At 41.7% G+C, this 26,200-nt stretch overlaps 2 protein-coding genes across 2 annotated transcripts in view; both read right to left on the bottom strand.

Moving 5' to 3' along the window:
- Positions 1–26,200, bottom strand: part of Mtmr7 (myotubularin related protein 7) — a 92,345-nt gene that overhangs the window by 60,315 nt on the left and 5,830 nt on the right. The window contains exons 2-3 of the mRNA XM_052752074.1: positions 6,623–6,745; positions 4,642–4,804 (exon numbers count right to left, since the gene is read on the bottom strand). Coding sequence (XP_052608034.1) covers positions 4,642–4,804; positions 6,623–6,745 — 286 coding nt within the window. The remainder of the gene's footprint in view (positions 1–4,641; positions 4,805–6,622; positions 6,746–26,200) is intronic.
- LOC128119055 (40S ribosomal protein S12-like) lies at positions 21,665–23,137 on the bottom strand. Its single transcript, XM_052752082.1, has one exon. It carries the CDS (start codon positions 22,147–22,149, stop codon positions 21,784–21,786), a length of 366 nt encoding a protein of 121 aa, XP_052608042.1. The 5' UTR covers positions 22,150–23,137; the 3' UTR covers positions 21,665–21,783.

Here is a 26,200-nt window from a genome sequence, read left to right on the forward strand (position 1 = left end):
ATCAATCCTTTACCCCATGTATGTCTTACAGATGCATGTCTTACAGCTGTCTCTCAGTCCATGAACTATTCCCTTTGTTGTATAGCTTTTCATCATATGGAAATCTTTAACCCTGAACACAGAGAAAATTATTGGCCTGTGAAAGCAAGGCCATATCGCTCAGGCGACACATCCCTCTTAAAACAGACATGATAAACAAGTCTGTGCCACACATCCATCAAAACACCTTCCACTGCAGGGACAGGCAGGGAGGGCTTCATTCTAGGGTGTCCTCATTAGGAGGGCACACTGGACCTCTTCCTATGAAAAGCAAAAGCAAACCAAAACAACAATGAAAAACAACAACAACAACAAACCAAGCTCCTGAACTATAGCAGTAATCTCAAGTGCACCTTTAATTTTAAAAGTTGCTTTTTAAATCACAGAAAGTTACAAAGAAACCGTATTACTACATCATTGCATACTACCTCCTGAGACAATATAAGTAGCTTAACAAAGGCAGACTTGAATGTTTCTCTACCCAGACAAGCAAACTGACAATTCCTAAAATATTACATAAAATTAATTAAGCATGAATAGTTCTGGGAAGCCAGACTGGTATTTCAGTCAAAAGCATAATGAAAACCGAGCAGAGAGACACGCACTTTCTCTATTTTAGACTCCTGCTCACTGTGTCTCCTCGGCCCTGGGAAGCAAGAGTCACCCCACTCCAGGCTCAACCTTCTCTCACCATCAGGTAGTCGATTCCCTGCTTCCTCCAGGAAACACAACTTCACCAAGTGTAAACTCTCAACTGGGAACCTGTCACTCACCCTTTGCTCCTTCTCTACATGTAAAAGGTGGCACCTGGTTGGTGTGGAGAGAGATGTGGGTTAAAGATGACACATAAGGGAAGAAGGAAAGTAGCTTGCTTTGCAGTTATCAGCAGAAGAAGTTATTAGAGGAGGGTATTTAGAAAAAAATATAAGGAGATGTTACCTCCTTATAGAATAACTTGTAAAAATAGAGGGTAACAATGTTAAAAGTACTTGTAAAATTCAAGGGAAAACAAAAGGGAAGAGAAGGCCACAAGCTACCATCAAGATGCAGAACTATGCAGTTTTTAGGACCAGAAGTTAAGCGTTGAAGGCCTTAGACATAGCACTGAATTAAGCCAACTCAAAATAAATGTCATGGGAGGCCCATCGGAGAACAGTAAGAAGGTAACACAGCCTCTTACTGGATTTTGCACCCCTGAGATAAAATAGTAAGGATGCCTCGTCTTCACTGTGTATTTTAAACAAGTCCAAGTTTCAATTCTACGTTAAGGCTGTGGAAGCTAAAGTCATGGAAGAGAACTACCAGACTCAGAGGACTACGGTCAATAAAAAAGAAGTTACCATGGTGGGGAAACGGAAGAGTCAGTAAAGGAGCTGCCTTGTAACACGAGGACCCGAGATTAATCCCTGTACTGACATTGCAAACGTCCAGGCATGGTGGCTCACATTGGTAATCTCATCGCTGCGGAAGGAGAGACAGGCAGACCTCTGGGGCTCATCTGCCTGTCAGCCTAGCCTACTTGTTGTGATCCAGGCCAGCGCAAGACTCTCTTTCAAAACACAAAGTAGCTTCTGGGGAGACGTCCCAATGGTTAAGCCCAGCTGCCCTTCCCGAGAACCCAGGTTCCATTGCCAGCACCACATGCAGCTCCTAATTCCAGTCCCGGGTGATCTGATGCCCTCTTCTGGCCTCCTCGGACACTGCATACATATGGTGCAGACATGAATACAGGCAAATACTCATACGCATAAAATACAAACTAAAATAAAAACAATAATAAAAACAAGGCGGGGCAGCTCTTGGTGAACAATACTTGAAGTTGTCCTCCGTCCTCTTCACACATGAACGCACGTGTGCAAAGGAGCACACGACTATACACACCTACACGGACAAAAATAAACTGCCACTGAAGATCTGTCCGAGTATCAATGATTTAGACAACATAAAAGATTCGAATTAAATGAGAAAAACCCAACCCTGAGATTTCTGAAAACCACAGTAAACGTATAGCGCTGTGGGTGTAATTCTGAGGCACAGTAAGCGCTTTGCATGTGTAAGGCCCTAGGTCCGATTTCCACCACCAAAAGAGGGGGAAGATATGCAGAAGAACTGGGAATTAAGATGAACTGTTTAAAAAGGCTATAATTTGGTAAAAAATAAACATAAGAACTTATTTAAGTATGGAAGGATACACAAACCCTGAAGAAGGCAAGAAAACTGATACACAAATAAACAGGAGGAGCAAATGAGAAGGGGGACTGAGCAGGCCCATGGGAAAGCAGAGCCCTCTGAGAAACAGGCTTCTTGTAATCAGAGAGTTTCACGTCCTGATTAGTATGTCAGACCCACCGGATTAACATGTTGTCTCATTTGGGTCCAAACCTTCTTTAAACTAAATTATCTTACACTGGTATCTTTTAGTATCCATGACCAACTGCTTAACCGTCTTTGTTTATATGAAATGAAAACCAGTTAAATCTCTTCCAATTTTTTAGTAGTCTTTGAAAATACCTCCTTCATGAATTAAATAAACTTCCAAACATTTTTTTCTAAAAAAAAAAAGAAAAGAAAAGAAAAAAAGAGTCTTCTGTAGCACTCTGCAATTAGTCATATCCACAAGAGATGAAATACGTGATCCATGCTGATGACCAGAACAACCACTGAGCTGATGTAGGACCACGCACTGTGCCCTTCACCCCCCAACTCTCTCCCTCCCCTTCTCTCTTTCCTCCCCCATTCTCTCCCTCTCCTCCTTACTGACATGCCTATAGGAGGAACAATGATATATTTTGTCAGCTGTGTCCAGACGATCTGGGAAGAACCATGCCTGCCCCCAGTAGAGAGCTGCTGCTTTGTATATGAACCCCTCTGCCCCTCTCATCTTCCTGACTCGAGTCCCGTCTGAGACTACAGCCAGTAACAGCACTGCAGTCAGCAGCATGGAACTCTGGAACTGCCTGGGCTCTGTCCCATCTTCCCACACTTATTAAAACACTGTGTGTTATATAACCTGACATTTCTAATGCCAGTGTTTCAAAATGCTAGAGACATTTTAAATCCAATCAGGTGATAGTTTTAATTCAATTAATTACTAATGTTTTCTTTTATGGAGAAGGCAGCCAATCAGGTCTTTGGCTCCATCTAACATCTAATGACAAAATGCCACCTTTGAAGAAAAAGCATGTGTTTTTAGAAGCAGAGGGACCCTCACATAAGTCCCAGCACTTCCTGCTCCCACTAAGTCGGTTCCCACACTTAGAGCTGCCTTCCAGCTCTATCTAGCCCTTCCCAGTTCTCTAGCTGCTCCTAAGTCCCATTAATCCGATCAGAGTACATTTATTACCCTGCACATCCATTAATCAGTGACTCAGAAATTGCTGGCACAAACTCCTCTTGCAAGCTCCGCTGCATGCGGCCTAGCCTACATCTTCCCAGAACCGCTTTTCCAATTATAGAGCACCTCCAGAAAGTTCAACTGATTCTCTGGCTTACTCTGCAGTTATGCTTAACGCTGCCTTTGAAAAAAGAAAGCAAAGTCAAGATGACCAGGTTGTGACAACTCCCAGGTACCCCTTCCATGAAGTGGCACTGGCTCTCAGCTATCTACAAATGAGGGAAGTCAGAGCCCAGCCCAATGCCTTTCTCATCCTGAACTTCTCATCCTGAACCAAAATGCATTTGGTAAAGGAACTGTGAGCACTTATCCTATTTCCCCTATTGACGCCTTCCGTGTGACACTGAAGTTCTACCCAGATGACATCTTTTTACAAGAAACCTGGAAGCATATTTCCTTTACGCCAGCTCACACAAACCTTGCAGAGAGTCAAGAACGCTTTTCTAGAGGTATACAGTAAGCTCTCCATCTAAAGACCCAGCTGCTATATGAGCTAGAAGAAGACAGTTACACAGACTGCCCATTTACCATCTCCAGACACTCTTCCCACCGCATGTGTGGGAGTGTTCTGTTGGGGACACCAAAAGGTACTCCACCAACAGTCACTGATGCTAACAAAAGCCCAGGTAGTTGTTACTAATCATCAGACCAAACATATACCCTCTCAAAACTCTGTCTGAACAAAAACAGCCAATACAGTAGCTCACACTTGAAATTCCAACCCTGAGGAAGCTGTAGCATGGAGAACTCCAAATTTTAGGACAGTCAAGGCCACACAGTGAGACCCCGTCTCAAAGAAACAAAAGAAAAATAAACAAGAAACTAGACCACTCTGGGTGGGGAAGAACGCACCACAAGTTATAGGTAACACTGTTTTCCACTCAACACTTTCTGTCCTAGGCCTCATACCAAGAGACTCAATTCCCAAAGTTGTGTAGTATTTTTAAAGTGACTTCAGACTGAAAGAAAAACACATTATCACCACAATCTGGAAAATGAGAATATGAAGGTTATCAAAAGAGGCCTATCTCCGTAAATAACTTAGGAGAGGCCTCAAAAGACAAGGCTAATGCACCAGGTGATCATTAGGGCCATGATAGCATGCAAGTTCTAAAACACTGCTATTACTAAGCATAGTACAAATTCTTCACCATGATTTGTGCCTTTCTTCAGAAGTCACCTATCAGATGCCGAGTTCCTTTGCCTACCTGGCCGTGCAAGGCGTATCAGGGAGATGTACACGTCATGGCAGTCTCTCTCCTGCGGTATGACAAGTTGGACAATCTGAAAGTTCTTGCAGCGAATAAGCAAAGGACAGCCAGTAGCTGTCGTTGCCTGCTTTTCAATGGTGGAGATCTGACTGTGAAGAATCTAGACCAAAAGTTAGTATGAGCATGGTAAGCATGAGTCAGAAACAAAATGACAAGGACAAACGGGTCCCTGAGCCACACAGGCAAGAAACACTCCTCAAAACCTGCCTCGCTCCACACCTGCACTCTGCTTACAAGAACCCAAGAGACTCCAAGAACAAGCTGTGGAAATCTTTTAGCTTTCGCTTTCAGTTCCAAACTGCCTGATAGCCACATTTCTTACTTTGAAGAGTAATCCTCAGCATTTCAATTTGCACAGCTCCAGGTAGGGAACATTTTGGTAGTCAAAGCTGAATGAATTTAACAGCTAAAATTACAGAAGGTCATGGGAAGTTAGTAAGTGAAACTTTGGCAATCCACAAAAGTTAGAGATGGCTCCACTGGGAAGTGCCACCATGCTCCTTAATTCCACACGGGATGCTCAGCTTCAGTGGCCACTTGTTCTCTGAGCTGTGGGTGGTCAGGCAGTCTGCAAAAGAAAATACTTTGCTTTCTCGTTGTTTCTTATTTTCAGAGGGCAGATCATAGTAGAGTGTGCTATTCTAAAATATGTACACAAGGTGGAATGATTGAATCAAGAAAACTAATATACATGTATCAACTTCCTGAACTATGATTTTTGTGGTAATACATTTGAAATCTACTCAAGAGATTTTGAAATATATAATACACTGTGATTTACTATAAACCCTGGTATACAATACACTCAACCTCAAAACCCTGTCCTCCTATCTACCTGAAACTTTGTATCCTTTGGTCAGTAACTCCCCATTTCTTCCTTCCTTACCTCATCTATAGCCTCTGAAATCATCATTCCATTAAGAAAACAAACTGGTAAGAAAATAAACCATTCTGGACTGTGACTCCCTGGCTTTTGAGGAGATCTATGATCTGTCCTTAAGGGCAGGTCTCCATGAAGTCCCTGTCCGCTATGTGGTACTGGCTACCTTCTGCTAACTGTAGCCCTGTCCATGGAGTATGGGAATGGAATCTACAAGTCAAGATTTTGGCTGTGGGCGATAAAGTCATGTTTTTATTGCTATATAATGTCAGAAATGTCTAATGCTTTGATGATCAAGCACAAATATACCTGATGATGGGACTAGTCTCCAGCTTTCCTTTTCTTTTTGAAATTATCAGAAAAGTAAAGTCAATATAATAAAACAATAGAACAAACAATTTATAAGATCCTGCATGGGAGAGGGGCCCCTGAGGTCCTACCCTTATTGGAGGAACTACTGACAACCGATAGCTGTTGAGAAAGGGAGAGTCACTCTCCTCTTGGGACATGGCCCCAGTGGTTAACAATATAACCATGTTTATATGGATAGTCCTAACTGGACTGAGGCATTACTAACAACAATAAAAAGAGGAAATGAAGTTGACAGGGAGACAGGATGGGGGTACTAGGGGGAGTGGAGGAAGTGTATGATCAATACACATTGTAGTGAATGTATGAAACTTTAAAAAATACCAAATATTTAGAAAACATCTTGCAAATATTAATTTACAAATATAAATTTACAGTAAATCAGGCACTACAGACATGCTACAACTGATGTGACAGAGTCTCTTCTCCATGGCGATGACATGAAGTTCCTGCAGCTTCAGGCCACTGCTAGGCCTATCTTTGATGATGTCTAAATAATCAATGTTTAAAATATGTCAGTGCATCAGGTGGATATGACTATGATTTCAGAAGGACATCCTTTTTCCAACACATCCCCAAAATCATCTCCAAAATGCCCCCAAATAGTCCATGTTCCCTATCCTGAAACAAATCAAAAAACAGGTAAGGTCAAAAATATGGACAGCATACCCAGGTTTCTTTCCTTGTGTCGGGTGCATTTTCCACGAATATGACATGAGTCGCCGTCAAATATAAAGTCCCCAGCGCTGCTTTTTTACAAGACATTCGATCTACCAAGCGGACATTTTCAACCTAGAGTAGTTTGAGGAAAATCAAAAGATCCAATCACAAAATATTCAGCAACCTTATATTTAACTCTAAAACTTACATCTGAGAATATCTCCAATACCTAAAACTTACATCTGAGAATATCTCCAATAATCAAATCAAAATATGCCCCTTAATTCAGTGGCAGACTATGATAATGTACCTCAAATAATAAAATACCAGTTATGAAAATATGACTCCAAATGTGCCACAAAACATTATCAAGCTGTGTTCTTTCCTTGAGTGTTAAATAGGCTAGTGCTTTTATTTCATTATAGTTACACAAAATTTTGAATTTAAGTCAGCACATATATGCATTAAAGCTCTGTATTTGCATAATGACTGTATGAATGAGTGATGTTCTATAGAAAAGAAAATAGTATGCTTTTCCATGTGTTTGTAAAGTTGCAGACATGGCATATGAATGTTTGCTTTCACATAAGCTACTATATTAGGGAATACAAAGATACATATGAGAGGAAAACGTATCAGAGGAAGGTCCATAAATGCTAAAGATTGAGATCTGCTGTGATTTGCTGGAAAATCTTTCTAATGATTCTAATGAATGGAATTTCCTCCAACTGTTGGGTGTGTAGAAATGCTTTTTATCAAATGTGTGTGTGTGTGTGTGTGTGTGTGTGTGTGTGTGTGTGTGTGTGTGTGTGTGTGTATTGCAGAGCAATTTCAAGGTTATTGCAGTAGGACTCTCACATGACAGACCAGAGAAGCCAAGACAACGTGTACTGGGTGTGTGAAACTGAAACACAATGACTTCTTTAGTGAAACAGCTCCTTTTTACTTTAAGGTTTATTTTGTTTTCAGTTATGTGTGGGTTTGTGCATGTGAGCGCAGGTGCCTCAGCAGGCAAGAAGAGGGCACTAGATATCCTGGCGTTGGAGGTGCAGGGGACGATGAGCCACTGGTTGGGTCCTTGAGAAGGACTCTTAAGTGCCATCTCCTCAGCTATATGAAACACAACTCCTTTTGTCACACTGAATTAAGTCTAATATTACAGGTTGTACCTCTTCTTTGCCCCAAGACTATTTTAAGGCACCTTTTTTTTTTCAGTTCCCATAATTTTATTTATCAAACAGTCTATTTTGAACGAACTTTAAGAAAGATATTATGAAACATCTACTGAAGGAGAAAACTAAAAAGATATATTTTTATAGCATTTTTTTGGGGAAAAATCATTTGGCTGTTTAAAGGTATGTAGCTAAATTAGCTAGGGTTAGTATACTAATTAACAATATACAAAAATGAAATACAAAGAATTTTTTCTGCCCTTAGGACTAGTGAAACTGAACTTTATTCTAATATACTGCACATAAGGTAACATAAAAGATTTATTTATTTATTTATTTATTTATTTATTATGTATACAGTGTTCTGCCTGCATGTATGTCTATATACCAGAAGAGGGCACCAGATCTCATCATAGATGGTTGTGAGCCTCCATGTGGTTGCTGGGAATTGAACTCAGGACCTCTGGAAGAGCAGCCAGTGCACTTAACCTCTGAGCCATCTCTCCAGTCCCCATAAGGTAATATTTTAAGGTAGAAATATTCAGTATGGAATACTCTCCCCACAGAAATGAAAGAGGCTATAACCACTTAAAAGTAATTTTTAGAAAGCCCAGGAGAACAACGTGAGGTGCAGAGATGTTGGCAGAAGGGAAGGCTTGATGGAATCATTCCCGTGACTTTTTGTTAACTTTGGATGCTGCTGCAGGAAAATTAAATTTCAAATTTTGGCAATCGTTCTCACAGGTCCCTGAGCTGTCAAAAGCAATTTTGAAGCTACAGAAGAAAAAAAATAAATGGAGGAAAAAAATAAATGAGAGAAAAATACCCAAACGATCTGCCAGTGTGTGCAACAATACAAGAAATGGGTAATGAATGTGACAATTCCACTATTGGACAAAGTGTGTAAAGACAGAGCAATGTTCGGGGGCCACTTCACAGTGCATGCTAAGGTAGCTGAACAACCTTCAATGGAATAAATCCCCCAATTCTGGCTCCATCCCGGAGACTGACTAGTTTTATAGCTTTCCTCATTGTTCAGCTATCCCAAGTCTATTTCATCTACACAGCAGTAACGCTTCTCATAGCTGAAGATGAGACTTGGAAAACTATTCATTTCTTGGACAAAGTTATTGCACCTTTTTGGCTGGCTCCTGAGAAGACTACTTATGACACACAGGGGCTCCTACTCTGGAAATAGCATTAAATATATGCTAAGGAAATTACAAACTCGGGATTTTGGATTGTGCATTTACAAGTTTGGCATTTTTGAAATGAAATTCATCTATTGATTAATGGGACTGCATATCACTATGTTATTTATTTGGCATTGCTCTTTTCTTCCTCTGTGGGGCGTACAATTGTGATGCTTCTTATTACTGGTGTCTAAGCTTTGCTCAAACGCAGGAGAGTTATAGACTCTGGCATTCTATGGGATGTTAAAGTCATGGACAGAAGAGGTAACCTTGAAGAGTATGGAGAGAAGACATCTGAGGAAATCTGAGAGGAGTGTGAAATCATACAGAGGAACAGTCAGGTAGGATGGCATAAGTAACGGATTTCACGGTCAGCAGCAGAGAGAACGTCTAGGTCAGTTGCTGCTGGGACGTGGGATACGGCAGCACTGGGCAGTAACATGGTAGACACTAGTCCTTTAGCAAGAAGAGGACTGGGAAGTCCAAGACTGGAAGCCACACAGCCGAGGACTCATAAGTGCTACGGATGCAAAAATCCTGTCCACCTGGAAGTGAGGGTGTGACGGGACAGAAGCCACCCCAGAGCCACACGAAGCTCAAGTCATTTTAAAGAAAGAGGTCTACTGTCAGAACCCAGTCCAAGAACGGAGTCATGTAAGGGGAATTCTGAGTGCTTGTGAGAAAACGAGAGTCTTGTGACCTGAGTTTCTTCAAAAACACAGAATTGCTCTTGGAATGGGTTGTCGTGCCCCTCGTGGGTGTAGTGGACAGGAAGGAGTTCAGCCATTGTTAGTCATGTGCCCCTACGGGAAAACGTTTTCGGCACGGGTGGCTTATCCTTGTGATTGTACACCCTACTCATGTGACTCTTCTTAACCCTCAGAGTACAAACTGTCTGATGCTCTGAATAAAGTTGGCTACTGCATGAGACTTTAGTCTGCCTCATTTTTTTAGACAGGTTTATGTAGCTGGAAGATTTCTCCGCGGTCCTCGGCCACTTATAAAATAATCACTCAGAGGCTTAATATTAATTATCAACTGATGGCCTGTGGCAGGCTTTTTGCTAGCTAGCTGTTATAGCTTAACCCTTTTTTATTAATCTATAAGGTGCCATGTGGCAGTGGCATTATCGATCTGCTGGCAGCTTGCTGTTCCTTTGGCGGCGGCTGGCATCTCCCTCTCCTCTCCTTTCTTCTTCCTGTCTCTCTCTTGGATTTCCTGCCTAGCTATAACCTGACTAGCCACAGGCCAGAGCAGCTTCTCTATTTACCAATCACAGCAACACATATTCACAGTGTACAGAAAGACATCCCACATCAGGTTTACGCCGCCAACTAGAGCAGTTGCCCACACGAGAGCACCCATGCTGGTGGCACTGGCATTAACTGATTCCATTAGGAGGTGTGTGTGAGGCTGTTATGGTCTTACACTTTAAAGGACTAGAAAAGAATCCTTTTCTAAGGGTCAGAAGGATCATTGAGTAAGCATATATTTATGCCACTTATACAAAATCCCCACCCCTATGAAGTTTCTTAGCTTTTAAAACTGGGTTGTTTTTTTTTTTTCAACTGTGGGCCAAACACTAGTTTACTTTAAGTTTAAAGATCCTCTACTATAAAAGGAAAAACCATGCCTAAAAGCATAATCCAAGCCCAAGCACTGTCCATCTTTTAGTATACTGTGGAAAACATCTATGCCTCATTGCAAGTGATATTAGATACAGAGTGTTAGAGGAAACAATTCCCACTCTAACAGGCAGGTATGAATCCAGATTGTGTGCTTTACTGTGACATCACTCCTGCCTTAGCCAAAATCATCCAGATATACATACCAGCCTTGATATTTTAGAGACTCGAAGTGTGACTTAGAAAGAGGCAGGTTCCCTGCCTAGCTGCATCAGGAAGTAAAGATAACCGGAAATAAAATGTGCCAAGGGGAGAAAGAAAACACAAGCCCCCGTGGAAGCTGGCAGGCATGCTCAGAATAGCTTTGGACTTCTACAGGAAAAGAAAACAAAGGTACTCAAAATCACCCTAGTGGCACACACCTTTAATCCCAGCAGTTGGGAGGCAGAGGCAGGTGGATCTCTGTGAGTTCAAGGTCAGCCTGGTCTATAGCGTGAGTTCCAGGACAGCCAGGGCTATACAGAGAAACCCTGTCTCGAAAAACTTAATAATAATAATCCTAGAAACAGCACATACATCAACCCCAATCCAAGTTGTCATGGTCCATATAAAAATTACCACCAGTAATAAAGAAAAAAAAAAGCAAACCTTTCAGGTGTGTTCTTGTTCTGTGCATATATTGCCCAACTATTACTTTGGACATCTGACCTCACTTAATTCCCACAATACACTCACAAGCCAGGTTCTTTGTAATTCCCATCACTAAACTCTGTCCAGATACTTGATCAATGTCCTTAGATCGAGGGCACTAACTCTAAAATCTAAGTTTGCCATTCATGTCTGTGAACACCTACCAATGCTTCTGAGCTTATTCGAGAACTGTTGTTTAAAAAAAAATAACATGTTTAAGATAATGAACTCACAATTACTTCAAACAATTTTATGCATAAAATTTGAGGCTTGAAAACAGGGTGAATTACTTAGGTAAAATTGCACTGCAAAACTATAGTCACAAACACCATCAAGACATTCTTTGAGACAAATCCAGAGACAGAAGCTTGGAAATTGGAAACAAGAGCCCAAACACTGGTACAGACTGACTTTCAGGATTCTCAGAACTAACAGAAGAGCAAACAGTAAACATGTCATTGCACTCAACAGGAGGCCCATGTGCAGCACCGTCCATGTGCAGCACCGTGCTGGGTACTGAGGGAAAACAAACTGGGCAGGACAGCCATTGTATGGTTTCCGGGACCTTACAGACTCAGTGGAAGAACTGCGACAGATCAACATCCCTTTTTAATCCCATCCCTCCTCTGCTGGGTTCAGGCTGAAGGGAATAAAGGGGGTTTTGAGCTTTTCTAGGACAGGGCTGAAAGGCTTCAGCCAAGACAAGTGCTCCATCTCCCACTGCCAGGCCTGCAAGCAGACACCCTGGCTGCAGAACAGCAACAACCTGCCCCTTTCCTTTTCTGCCCGAAGTCAGGAGGTGGATCTTATAAATCACCAACAGACAGGACCTCTCTCCAGCAACTCTCACCACCCTATCTGCTAATCTCCACCAGAAGAGGATATTGCTTTCCACCGTGCAGGTCAGACCTGGGACTGGTGAACACTCTGGGTTGCAGAATCATCTGAGATGACCTGGGTAAGTACAGCTGCTCTGCAGGACAAGGAGTTCACAGGCAGAGTTACCATTCACTGAAAAGGATGGGAGAAGGACCAATGGCAGTGCCACAAAGTGTTCTTGGGCCAAATACCAAGTCTTCACTGCTATATAAATTAGGCTGAAGGTCACTGTCAATCATTTAGGGGAAGAGGTCCAGAGACTGTTGAACAGAGAGAAATCAAAATGTCTACAGCAGCCAAAACCAAAGACAAGTTTATGTTCTAACCTAAGAAAAGCAGCTAGATAAATAGTTTGCCATGCTAAATTTGGTATCATGACATTTTCTGACTCTACCAACATGAAAAGAAAAGTATTCACAAGTCAAGGGGCCTGTGCTCTGGACTGGATTCTGGAATGGAACTGCTAAGTAGAGGCAACTGAGTTCTCTGCTTTTGACCTGCAGGAAGAATCTAGGGGTCTCCAACATCTCCCTCGATTCCAGGATGCTATAGCTCTGTCTCAACGGTGACCCAGGAACACAAAACAGCCCCTGTGGAAATGTACATGGTAGTGACTGGGTACTAAAGAAACTCAGGCACGTGGGAAGGTGGTTGACCAACATAAAACTCTTCCATCTTTCTAAGGAAAGGAAGGAAGACCCAGCATCTGCGATGGCAGTATCTGAGCCAGTCCAGAGGCTGCACTGCCCAACACAGCTCTACACCCAAAGGGAAGCCATCAATACCGCAAATGCAGGCACATCTTCCTGGTCACTGACAGGCTTTCAGGCTGAGCTCCCCAGTCTTTTTCCTTCTATGGTATGTTAGGAAAAGACTAGCTGCATGCTAGAGCCCAAAAGATTTCCTAGGTTACTTCTACCTGCCGTAATTATAATTTGGTTTTAAGTCTGAATTAGTAATCTTATTACAGCAAGAAAAACAAAGTCCTTTGGTTGACTTAACAGAATGAACATCATTCTGAATCTCTATTTTGGCATTACATACAATATGACACCATTAACATTTTTTAAGATTGAATAAAAGAAAGCCTTTCTGGTCTAGTGAGATAGCTCAGTCAGTAGAGAAGATCTGAGTTCAATCTCAAAACTGTAATATTGTAAAATCAGAAAAGGGTCATGGGTCCAAACTCCAACCTCCAATTTCCTGGAAAACTCCAATCAGAATCTTAGTACGTACAAGTGAAAAGGTGTGATGAAGCCAGAGGAATGACAGGCAGGTTGGCTGGCCATCTGAGCCCCGTCTGCTCTGTTCTTAACAGGGCAGACCCCCATGGCCAATCTCAACAGCCTAGTTTCCTGATTGTCCCATGATCCACGGCAATGCCTGGAGGTCTGCAAAGGTATATATCCCACCGGGAGCTGTGAAGACCTCCTGCAACTTGGGAGAAACCTTTTGTGAGTCAAGTCTTCTTAATAGTTGTCTTCGTTCCTTTTCTCATTGGTGCAGTGGAAAATACTCTGACCAAAGCAACATAAAGAAAAGGCTCACAGTTCCAGGTTATAGTCTATCATGGCAGGGCATTCACTCCGTCAAGAGCTCCAGGGAGCTAGACACACTGCATGTACAGTTGAGACATGGAGAGGGACAAATGATACTCAGTTCACTTTGCCCCATGTACACAATCCTGAATCCCCTGACTAGGAAGTGGTTCTGCCCACAATCAAGATGGGTCTTCCTGGGACTGGAGAAATGACTCAGTGTTTATAAAAAGCACTGGATGCTCTTCCTGAGGATGGGGGTTCAACTCCCAGCACCCACATGGAGGCTCACATCCATCAGTAACTCCAGTTCCAAGAGCTCCAACACCTTCTTCTGACCTCCATGGACACCAAGCACATATATGATGCATAGATATACATACAGGCAAAATACCTATACACATAAAAATATTTTTGAAATTAAAACGATGGGTCTCAACACATCAGTTAACTAATTAATACATCCCCTCACAGGCATGCTTAGAGACCTATCGCCAAGTGACTCTAGATTCTGTCAAGTTAGCAATTAACAATAACCATCCATTAGTCATGCAATATTTGCACATATATACTTGGAAATTCCAAAGTGGTTTTATTTATAGAAGATGTCACTATTTGCACAACAGTTACGATGATGCTTCAAGACATTTCAGAGCTCCTGAAGTATCAATAGTCCCACTCAGAGTAATATATGAGAGGGGAGGGGAGAGAGGATGCATGTGTGTGGTAGCAGTGTACGTCTCAGTGGTTCTCAACAGAAGTAATTATTACTAAGGCAAGCCATAACAGAGGCCAGAGTTTACTTCTTCCTCCCACTGAATGCTCCCATCTATAGCAGACTTCCCTTGTGTTAAAGGAGTGGTAGCCAGAGATGGACTCGATTGTAGTTGGCAAAGCATGCTGATACATAAGAAAAACTGGAGCAAAAACCAATTCTTCAGACCATTCAGAACTGCTCTAGTCTTATAACGAGGGGGTGGTGGTGGTACATTTTTCTAATTTAAAAAGGAAGCACTTTCCTTTTCCTTCTTTGTCCAATCAAATAAAGAGCAGCAGTCACGGATCGTCAACGGTTTTCCATCAAGCCTTTTGGTAGAAAAATCATGAACACCAACCCTTTCCTCAAAAAGCAGATTTAAACTGTTCAAAACTATAAAACCAATGAAAGTCTTTTCCCAGGACCATTTTATTCAAAGGTCAGAGATGGAAGAAGAACTACGGGAAGAGAAAAAAAAAAAAAGTCACAGAGCACAATCCAAGGAAATACATGTCATGTAACCAAAAGAAACATTCTGCCTTCGGGGACCCGTAAGGCCTTCAGTACAACTCATGAAAGGATAACACTGCTGTGCAAACTGAATTATTCCAAAAGCCCTGTTAGTAAGAACAGCACCTTCGAATGAACCCATCGACAGCTGAGTCCTATCAGTTTAAGTTTTTCAACTTAATAAACTTATTATTTAGTTATGGGCATGTGTTGAATGCTTGTTGTGGGCCAGGGACCCAGACAATTTATCAAAGGTTCCCAGTGAGTAACTAGGCACAGATTATTTGACTCTGTGCATCGGTTACAAACCTTCTAGGAGAAAGAGAAATCTCAGTCTCACATGGCTCAGGCCAGAGATGTTACTAAATCAGATGTCAACAAAGGTCAGTGCTAACACTGGCTTCAGACTGGCAGGAACTCAGAACACCCAGTTCTGCACACAGCAGCTCCTGACCACACCCTCCTGCAAGCTCTGGGCTGTCTGTTCCAGGCCACTCCAGCAACCCCAGCCTCACCACCCACCTCATCTATGGACAGACGCCCCATCAGTGTTACAGCTCCCTGGGTCACATGCTTCTCCAGAAAGCCATATAATGATGCAATCTGACAGCTAGGACTGCTAGTACAGGATACACACCCTGCATGCAGACTGGGCAAACATCTTAAGAGCCAAGGAGAGTGACAATGAATCAGCAGCATACATCTAACAGAGAATCTTGCCCAAGTTCTACGGAAAGACTCCTCCTCCTACACACTTCGACCCTGTCCCTCTATCCACAGCTCCAACAGCTCCCCTCTGCTGCTGCTAGGGTCTTTCACAGCACAGGCCCACCTGATCGGCTTAACAGCTCTTCCTTACATTCCCCAAACGAGACAGACCTCACTGACTACTCCTGAGAGACACAGTGGCACATCAGAATTTATAGTCGAAGCCAAACCTTCACCCTCTTCCTTTCTGTAGCAACAGCTATTTAGCCCACATTTTTAACTTTACCCTCTCAAGCAGAAACTTTTCTCCAGACAGGGCCAGATTCATCCAGATTAACTGAAGTACGAGGATTTATATTGGGAAAATCCACACCCCAGTCTAAAGCAGACTTAGAATCCAATGGGTTTAGACAGACATTAGAGAAGAGAAATCCATCCCTGTAATCTTGATGCAGTTTTGAAAACTTCCAGAACAGAAAGGTATACCCTAACTACATTCAAAAAAAGACGCTAAAATCTTGGAATTCCATGCATGTTAGGAGGATTTTTTTTTTTCAGTGTACTAGATTTCAAAGTAAATAAGTAACATATTTCCCAATTTGTTGGAAATTTTCAAGTCCTTCTACCACATGGGAAATAGGAGCACTGGATGCACATACTTCTGAAGATTTGTGAGCCACATACATATTCTCAGATAATTCCTATATAGTTATATTCCATCTGTGAAAACAAAGGATTTGAGAATTCTTCTTTTAAAATGAGGGGGGAAAAAGTTTAATTTCCTGTATTAAGGTTCTTCTACCTGACCTAGGTCAAGACAAGGAAACCAGCTTGACAATTCTGCATAGACCTGAATGTTTACACACATTTATTTAACTGCTAGGAGAGCAGGTCTGACTGACATTGAACTAAAGTTTAAAACTCCTCTGAGGTAAAGAATCAAGTTACAATGGTGACACAGAGCAGTAGCTGCTGAAGAAATAGAGTGCTCGGAACTCTTGGGAAAGGCAGAAGAAGGGGGGCCCTGTGGCTCAGGGCCACCACAGATCTCTACCAGAAGCCGGCTCTCAGAAATGGTCAGACACTTGAGAGTCTGCATGGGGCCCAAGGATTTATTTTGGTAGGGTGACCCTGGATGTGTAAGCTCAAAGGAACATGTGTCGTCGAACAAAAGAACAGTCCGAGGATTTATTTCAACGCCATCTTAAAATAACCTCAACCAAAAATACCATTTTCTGCAAGCGTAAGTAAGAGAAAGGGATTGAAAAAAAATGTTTAGAAGAAAATAAATTAAGAACAGATGCTAGGCCTGATATAATTCAAATACTAAGTGAATGGAGCAATCTATTAATGACAGATTTATCAAATAGAATAAAGTCATTTAAAAAAAAAAGTTAACTTGTTTTGGGAGAAAAAGACCTTGCAGTGACTCAATACAAGAATGCTAGAGGCTTTTGTGTGTGTGAAAAATGATGTATTATCACAAAATATCTAAAAATATTTCTAAATTTCTAAAATCCTTCTGAATTCGACATATTTCTGACAAAAGCATTAGCCAATAAAATATTAAATAAACCTTTACTTACAAAGCTCGTTGGAAACTATGGGAAAATATTTTTCCAAGGCCAAGCTGTGCCAAACGGAACTTATGGTGGTCCAATGGGAACAGACAGCTCGGGCACAGAGAGAGGCAAGCCTTATCCTCTCCCACCAACCCTGACAACTCCGAGGGCCTGAGGATGGAAGAACAGAGGCCAACCGTTCCGGGAAAAGGCAGCCTGCATCGTGTCTACACATCCCCACGCTACGAAATGAGTGTATAAAGTAAAACGTCTCACAGATACAAACACAGGGGGCCTCTTCTGAGTGCTCAGAGGAAAAGCTACACCACTGCCCTGCCACAGTGAAGTGACATGCTCAGCAGCACATCCTAATACCCAGGCCTACCCAATGATACCTCTTTGCTCGACCAGCTGGTGCAGTGGCCATTCTCTATCCTTTAAGCTGCTATAATGCCTCTGGTAATTTACACTTACCAAGCACTGCCTTAACGCAGGCTATTCCTACAGTACTGCATAGAATCTAATCTCAAGGAAAGCACTAGTTATTTTGTGTTTGATCCTGCAGCCCCATGAACAATGCCAGGCAAACACTTTTATAGATATTCCATGGCTTACTGGATTCCAGAAGCAATAAACCGTAACAACTGGAGATCAACCACCCTCAACTGTAGGATCCCTAGGGATGGGCATCACCAGTTTTTCATCTGTGTAGACTAATGCCTAACATATGTATCAAAATATTCATTCAATGAATGAAAATTAATACTGCTTTGGTTAAAAACAAAGCGTATGAGAACCTGTAGGTAGATCTGGGCATGATTAAGCAGGAAGGCATTCTTAACTGAATTTGAATCTTTAGATGAGATAAAGAGAAATATTCTATTATGGAATACATAGTAAGCAGAGGAAACAAAGAACAGGAATAATAAAGGAAAAGAGAACTCATGTCCTATAATTAAAACGAGACACTCAAGTCTTGAAGCTTCAACCCGAAGTCACATTACAACATATTCTCTAGTCATTTGTTCGACAGTGTGGGGCAGGGTGGGGGTTCCTCCCTCTTGTAGCAGACATTGTCCTGGATGCAGAGAATACATAAATACTTGAGTTAAAGTCACTGCCTGCACCCTACTTGGGGATGGGTAGGCAAGAAACAGACAATACACCAGATGGGCAAATAAAATGAAGTTTGTGTGCATGCATCTGTTTATGCTAGAGGACCCAAGATCTGAGGGAGGAAATTAAAGCAGATAAACATATCGGTAGGGACAGTGGTCTGCTCAGAAAAGGCTTCTCTAATAAAATAGTGAGCTTTTTCAAAGAAGAGAAACAACTCAGTGAATCGGCCACATGGAAATGTAGGGAAAGAACCTTCTAAGAGGGGAGAAAATATAAAGACAGGAACAGCCATGGATGCCCAGGTGGGGATGGCTGATCAGAGCATGTCAGAGGTGGGGAAGAATGGATGGGGTGGCATAGGTTACAGAGATGAATCTTGGAGGGTCTTCTAGACCAGGATATGAAATCAACTTTGACGTTGTGTGTGGTAGGAAGCCTGCAAAGCTTACAGGAGAAAAGGAATGGGGCTTGAGAAAGAAATGTTCTAGAAATGAAAAGGTTTTCAAAAAAGAGATTTCAAACACACTGTATAAAATAATTACACTATGTTTGTTTAATTCCAAATGGCAGTGTAAGTTTTGTGAACCTAGGTGTGCCAGTCATGTTAACCATCCGAGATCCAGGCCTGTACACAAAGATCTACCACACAAGAAGCATGCAAGTTAACAAATGCATGGACAGCCTTTCAGGCTATCTACTTAGTTCAAAGGCAGGTTCCCCACTCCCCACCCCCACCACCAATTTAAACTATCACTGCTCAAACTGGTTGAATTGTAACTTGTGCTTTGCCACATGCCCAGAGGAATAAAACTTTCTTTCAGAGCTTGGCAATAAATTTATTTCTCCGGGAATCTGTGATAAGCAGTGTTTCAGTAAGCAAAAAAGAGGAGAAAAGTAAATATACAATTTTTATAAAGTTGTCATGGCCTGCCACCAAGCTTTAAGTGGAAGCTATTTTTAAACTATTTCAAATGGCTGTGGGAGGAAGGGTTGGGTCCATGTCCTGGGAAGTACTCTTACTCCCAAAGGCTTCAACTAGCTGTCCACCGGGGGAAAGGGCACTAGAAAAAAATAGTTTAAACTGTTCCTGGCCTAAGAAATATGATACAAAATGAGCTACTCGCAGGCCCTCAGAGCAACCAGCAAGAGTACAAAGCTGAGCCTTCACACACACACTGTCACGGAATTTGGATATCTGGTCAAGAGGCTTAACTTCATACATACTTTCACAGCATCTCCTGTTCAAAGTGGAAAAAGTAGGAAAAATAAGGTCCAAGTCAGGAAGAGAACACCCTGTGTAAATCTCCTCTGTAAAATGAAGCATCTCAGTCACTGCTGTGCCTGCAGAGATTAGGAAGGAGGGATGAAAACTTAACCATAAGTGAGTCCACCGAGGGAAATGCTAAAATTGACCAAGAAGTAAATAATGGCAAAGGTGGCCACACACAGGAGTTCAATGTCTCCGTGACTCAAGCATGAAAATGTACATAACAAGTGCTCTAACTGAATCCCTCTTCAGTACAAATGGCACTTTTCTCCACTACAGAACTGTGTCCCCACTTCTCCACACATGCACTCCAAAAAGACCCTCCCTCAGGAATCTGCGCAATGCCCAGACTGTTGAATCTCCCCAAGCAAAACTGGATACTTTCCTAAAGTCCATGAGCTTGCAGAGATTAATGTTTTTATTAAAGAAAAATACACTCTGAAAGCATGGGTGTGAACTAGCATTGGGTTACACAAAGTCACTCTTTGTAGATTGCCTCCAGGGGAGAAAAATATTTAAACCCATTGTGAAGTGTGGAAGGGAGTAAGTAGGTCAAATGAAATGTTTGGATTGAGAAAATTCTTTTTATTCTCATATTGCATGGAAGTTTTCTCAGCACACAAACCTGGCGTCATCTCCTTTTGCAATCAGAGTAGTAATAATAAAAAGTGCTAAGAAACACCATGAGCCTTGTTATTAAGTGTTGTAAATACATTCTTTGTCTGTTCTGTAAAAGTCAAAGACCAGGGAGCCACAGTTTTGAGAGTTCTCAAGAACTCACTGAGGCCATAGACCTGGTTGTAGTCAGGACTGTGGTACTGACCACAGACGGACACAAAGATGAAAGAAACAAGACTGGGCCGAGAAAGCCACACATCTGTGCAGAATTGATTCTTAGCACATGTGCCAAGCCAAGGAGCTGGATCAAGCAGGGTCTTTTGAATAAACAGCTCTGAAGCAACTGGTATTCCAGAAGTCAAAGGACCACAGCCCCTAGACCTCACCCAAAAAACAAAACTTCATTCCAAGATAGAAAACCTAAACATCTAAGACTTCGGGACCTCGGGTTAGGCAATGGTTTGTAAAAAAACAAGGCATCAAGGAAGGCACTAGGAAAACAGATTAAACTGGACTCCCACCAAATTAAAACCTTAATGTTTCAAAGGTCAAAAGAGAAAAGACATCCCATGGAATGAAAGAAGATAATCACAAGTCATATATGTGCTCATGAGTTGAATCTATGAAGAACACTTATAGCTCAAAAATTAAAGGCAGATAACCCAGCTCAAAACAAGCAAACAATTTAAACAGATCTGTATCCAAATAAGATATAATCAACACACACAAGAAATACTAGTAGTCAGAATAATGATCTCTTGGGGAGGTGCAAACTACCCCCAGTAGAGATCACATCCCACCATTTACAGAATAACTATAATCTTGAAAGTAGACAGTGAATGCTGGTGAGGAGGTGATGAAATTGGAATGCTCATTCATCTTTATTGGGAATATAAAATGGTGCAATATCTTTAGAAAACTGTTATGAACCAGTAGACTCCTGATTATATACCCAAGAGAACTGGAAAACATGGGTTCCTCAAAAACACTTGCTCACGAGTTTTTGTGGATGCACTACTCATAGTAGATAAAATATTCAGAAATAATCCAAATACCTATCAACTAAGAACAATCTTGAATACATCTACAATAAAATATTAATCAGCAATAGCTGGGCAATGTAGCTCAGGACATAGGCTCTAGCCTCACACTGGAACTAGGTAAACCATGTGTGGTGGGGTGTGCCTGTAACCCCAGTAGTTCAAAAATCATTATCTCTGAACTAGTATAAGCTACAGAAACCTGTCTCAAAACAAATAAGAATGTTATTTAGCAATATATTCTAAAAATAAGATGAGCCCTAAAACATTACACTAACTCAAAGAAGTTAGGAACAAAGAATAACATATCATATAATGCCATTTAAATAAAATGTCCAGAAAGGGCAAATCTGTAAGCCACAGTATGGGGAGATACAAAGGGAAAATAACTGCTAACATAGCCAGGGTTTCATTTTAGAACATGCTTAGGGTTAAAACTATTGGAAAATGATATTTCTTTTTTTTTTTTAATGAACCAAAATTTTTATTCATTCATGTCTTGCACTTGAAGTACTCTTCGATGACATCCTTGGCCCGAGATTCTTTGCCATAGTCTTCAACCACTACACAACTGCAATCAACCACTTTCCATGGCTTCCCTTCTTGATCAGTTTTACAGAGGCCTACCCATTCCCCTAGCTTCTTGTTGTCATCAACCTTAATCAGGTTGATGTGGTGCTCGGCACAAAGTGCCTCCACCAACTTGACACCCCTAGGCTCATCACAATTGGATGCGAGCACACAGAGACGGGCTTGGCACTTGTCTAAGGCTCTGACAGCTTCGCGGATGCCACGTGCTAGGCCATCGTGGATGAGGGCGGTCTTCAGCACCTCTTGTAGAGCAGTATTGACGTCCATTATATTTCTATACAAATGTCATTTTACCTGGAAGACTTTTATCATCGTGTATAAAGAACAGTCCTAACTCACTCCCAGCCACCTGTTTTCTCGGAGTTCTCCAGTTTTCTCCATCACATTGTCTCCCACAACATGCACACACATGGCATGCATATTCAGCCTTCATCCAGCTACTTAAAAAGGAATTGGCAGCTAGCTGCATTCTACACTATATGAATGAATAAAAATACAATTTAAGAATGAAGAATTCTTTAGTTCTGTGACAGACTGTGTGCCCTAAATATCAAAGGCTGACTTAGGACAGCAAGACTTCATCCACGTATTGCTAAACCTATTAGAAGGGAGGATTTCAAGAAACATAGGGGTGTGTGTGTGTGTGTGTGTGTGTGTGTGTGTGTGTGTGTGTGTGTGTGTGATGAGGACATGAGATGCCCTGTTCTGTCACTCTTTCCCCTATTCTTTAGCGGTAGGATCTATCCGTGAACCTGGCACTCGAGAGTTTGAGGACTCCACTGGTGGTCAGCATGCCCCGATGACCCTGCTGTCTCACAATCCCTGCTTGCAGCCAGCCCCTCTTTTTCACATGGGAGCCTGGGATGGAATTAGGGTCCTCACTTTTGTGGCACCAAACACCCACGGAGCCATCTCTCCAGCCCTAAGTATGGATGACTTTTGAGGTATGGTTAACCCAATTTCTGTGAGGATTTGGCTTTCTAAAAACAAAAGATATAACTGCCACAGCTATGCTTTAAAGTGCAACAAACACAGCCATCTTGCCTTTGAAGTGTGAGAGACCATGTGTGAGTGCACAGACTATCTCCTCTGCAGTTGTTAAAAAAAAGTACTGGATGATACAGAACATATCTAGATGAAAACACAATGCTGCATCTGATTCTTTTGGTAAAATCAAATTGCAATATAAAGAAAAAGTAAGCAGAATGTTTGATAACACAAATGCAAACTGTTAACCTGGAGATAAAGATACAAACAGGCAGCCGAAGGCCTGGACCTAGAAGCATCCAGGCCCCATGCTGCCCTTACACTTCATTCTCAAAAGTACAACAAAAACTAATGTACCTGTAAAGCATATAAAATCTGGAGTCACACTGTGCAATTCTGAAACTCAGTCTGCCCCCTTTGGCTGAAAACCCCGTTAAACCCAGGTTTCCTTGAAGTGGGGCTAACAACGGTATTCACCTGAAAACATGACTGAGAAATAAGTAGATTATCACATGGAAAGCCAGAGAACAGCACTGAACACGATGCCTACAGTGCTCTATAAGGATGGCTTTCATCAGACTATTGCATTAGTATTGTTATAAACAGCTACAAGGTAATCTCGATCTTACAGGTAAGGTAAGCAAAGAAACATAAATCAACAAATCACATATCATCAAGAATTAGTTATTTAAAAAAATTATGCTACAATAGTACTACACAAAATTCTGGAAGAAACTGCTAAAAAGTCATCAAATAAATCTTGAAAATGTATGCTGAAATGGAACCAAAGAATAGAATATAGGCAACATAGACTTATGCACAATGATTTAAATACACCGATGGTACTGTGGTTATATATTAGCAACAAAAATGGAGATAGATTAAATATTAAATGTTTATCTTAAGGACAATGAAGTATCTAAGACTGTTGACTGCTTCCCAGAATTCCATGTAGATGTAAGACTTCTGGGTGAGAAACAGATGTTGTTGTTCACTGCACACCAAGAGTTCAAGCTTCCTGTACACACAAGCTCCCTAGCTTGCCTCCTCACTGTGTCCCGGGGACAACAGGGAGCAGTCCACAAGGACAACCAAACCTGAAGAGCCTTTGCCTCCAAGGAAAACAATTATAATGTGTGGGGGGGGGGAATCAAGTCACTCTATGCTACTTAGATAGATATGCCTGAGAGAGAGAGACAGAGAGACAGACAGAGAGAGAGAGAGAGAGAGAGAGAGAGAGAGAGAGAGAGAGAGAGAGAGACTATCTAAGCTGTCCACTATTCGCCGTCCTTCAGATAGAGCAGAACCAAAATGTGAGCATGCAAATGAACTACAAGAAGCGTTGTTGGCCTACACTAACTTATTCATGGTTTAACCACAGACTATAATTATAGTATCTGAGGTTATTAAAAGTCATTTTCAAAAAAATATTCAATAAAAAAACATTAAAAGAGAGAGAATATAGACCAAATTTTGTTTTAAATTCTATTCATATGCAAAGAAAAAGGCTAGTATTACCCAGAGAAGTGAGTCTTTCTGGGTGTTGAGATTATGTATCATTTTGTTTTCATTCTGCTTTTCCAACTAAATGTCTTTTGCTGTGGGATGTTCTGTATGGCAAATGTGCTGCTGATTAGTCAATAAATAAAACACTGGTTGGCCATTGGCTAGGCAGGAAGTGTAGGCGGGACAAGGAGGAGAATAAAGCTGGGAAGTGGAAGGCTGAGCCAGAGAGACACTGCCAGCTGCCATGATGAGAAACAGCATGTGAAGATGCCGGTAAGCCACGAGCCATGTGGCAAGGTATAGATTAATGGAGATGGATTAATTTAAGCTGTAAGAACAGTTAGCAAGAAGCCTGCCACGGCCATACAGTTTGTAACCAATATAAGTCTCTGTGTTTACTTGGTCGGGTCTGAGCGTCTGTGGGACTGGCAGGTGAGAGAGTTTGTCCTGACTGTGGGCCAGACAGGAAAACTCTAGCTACATGTCTTTATCACCTTTATACTCAGAAACAACAACTTTAAGAAAATAGAGACATGACACCAAAACCAGGAGTACCTCCATGACCACCCCCCTACAAAAAAACAAAAACAAAAAAAAACCATGAACACTTGGGTCAATAAAATTAAACTTCTTACATTTCAGATGATACTAACAAAGGCTGGAGATGCAGCCTGGGTGGGAGACTGCACTGCACTGCATTGACTTGGTCTAAATTGTCTGGCAATGCAAGAAGCCCTGGGTTGGATCCCCACTGACCAGCATCACTTCAACCAGGCAGGACGGCACATGTCCACCATCTCAGCAATTGGAAGGTGGAGGCAGGTAGGATCAGACGTTTAAGGTCATCCTTGGCTACAGAGCAAGTTCAAGGCCAGCCTGGGATATATGAGATGTCTCAAAGCCAAAAATGACAAAGAACACTATCAAAACTGAGGAAACCCTACAGAATAGGAGAAAACACTGACAACTCAGATATATGACTGGAGACTGACATCCAGATGAACTCTCACAATTTGACAATTAAAAAGAAAAGGGGGATTGAGGAAGGGGAGGCTAAGAGAGGTTAACTGGGGAAGTGGACATGACCACAGCAGGGCATATGTGTCCATGGAAATTTAACAGTCATATCCATTAGTATGTAGAACTAACAGGCATTGGTGACTTTAAAAAATCTCTTTAAAGAATCTGGAAAAAAATAAAATTTAGCTTCACAATAAATGAAGGATTTAAATAACATTATCTAAAGAAAATACACAAATGGTTAATAAGCACAGGAGAAAATACTTAGCACCCTCAGTCATTAGGGGACACAAACAGAAAATGCAGATGAGAAACCACTTGACACCAACCAGGAAGGGGTCAGCGATGAAATGTGAAATACCCTCACGACAGGCTCATGGGCTGGACACTTGGGCTCCTGCAGGCAGCACTATGTAGGGAGGTGCTGGAAACAGGAAGGAGGTCCCTGGGGGCATGCTTCTGACAACAACACCCACTCAGTCTCTTCTTTGCTATTTCCTGTCCACCATGAGGAATCTCCCCTATCCCGTGTGCCCATCGTCATGATGTTCAACCCAACTGAACTAGGCCAACCGATCATGGACCCAAAACTCTGAAACTGTGAGCCGAAGTAGGGCATCCTCTCATACTCTTGTCACATGAACTAACTAAAAGCAAGCAAGCAAACAAACAAACAAAAAAAGGCAGTTGGCAGTGTAGAGAAGTCCTTAACATGTTAAGCAAAGTTTCTCTAGAATTTAGCAATTCTACTCTTAGAGAAAAGATATTAAGAAAACTGAAACATAGCTCCACATTAAAAATCCAT

This window comes from Peromyscus californicus, unplaced genomic scaffold (genome assembly GCF_007827085.1).
Source record: "Peromyscus californicus insignis strain IS unplaced genomic scaffold, ASM782708v3 Scaffold_23__1_contigs__length_62951481, whole genome shotgun sequence".
Lineage (NCBI taxonomy): Eukaryota > Metazoa > Chordata > Mammalia > Rodentia > Cricetidae > Peromyscus > Peromyscus californicus.

Excerpts from the sequence above, each read along its gene's own strand:
- LOC128119055 (XM_052752082.1), bottom strand. The coding sequence starts at position 22,149 with ATGGACGTCAATACTGCTCTACAAGAGGTGCTGAAGACCGCCCTCATC.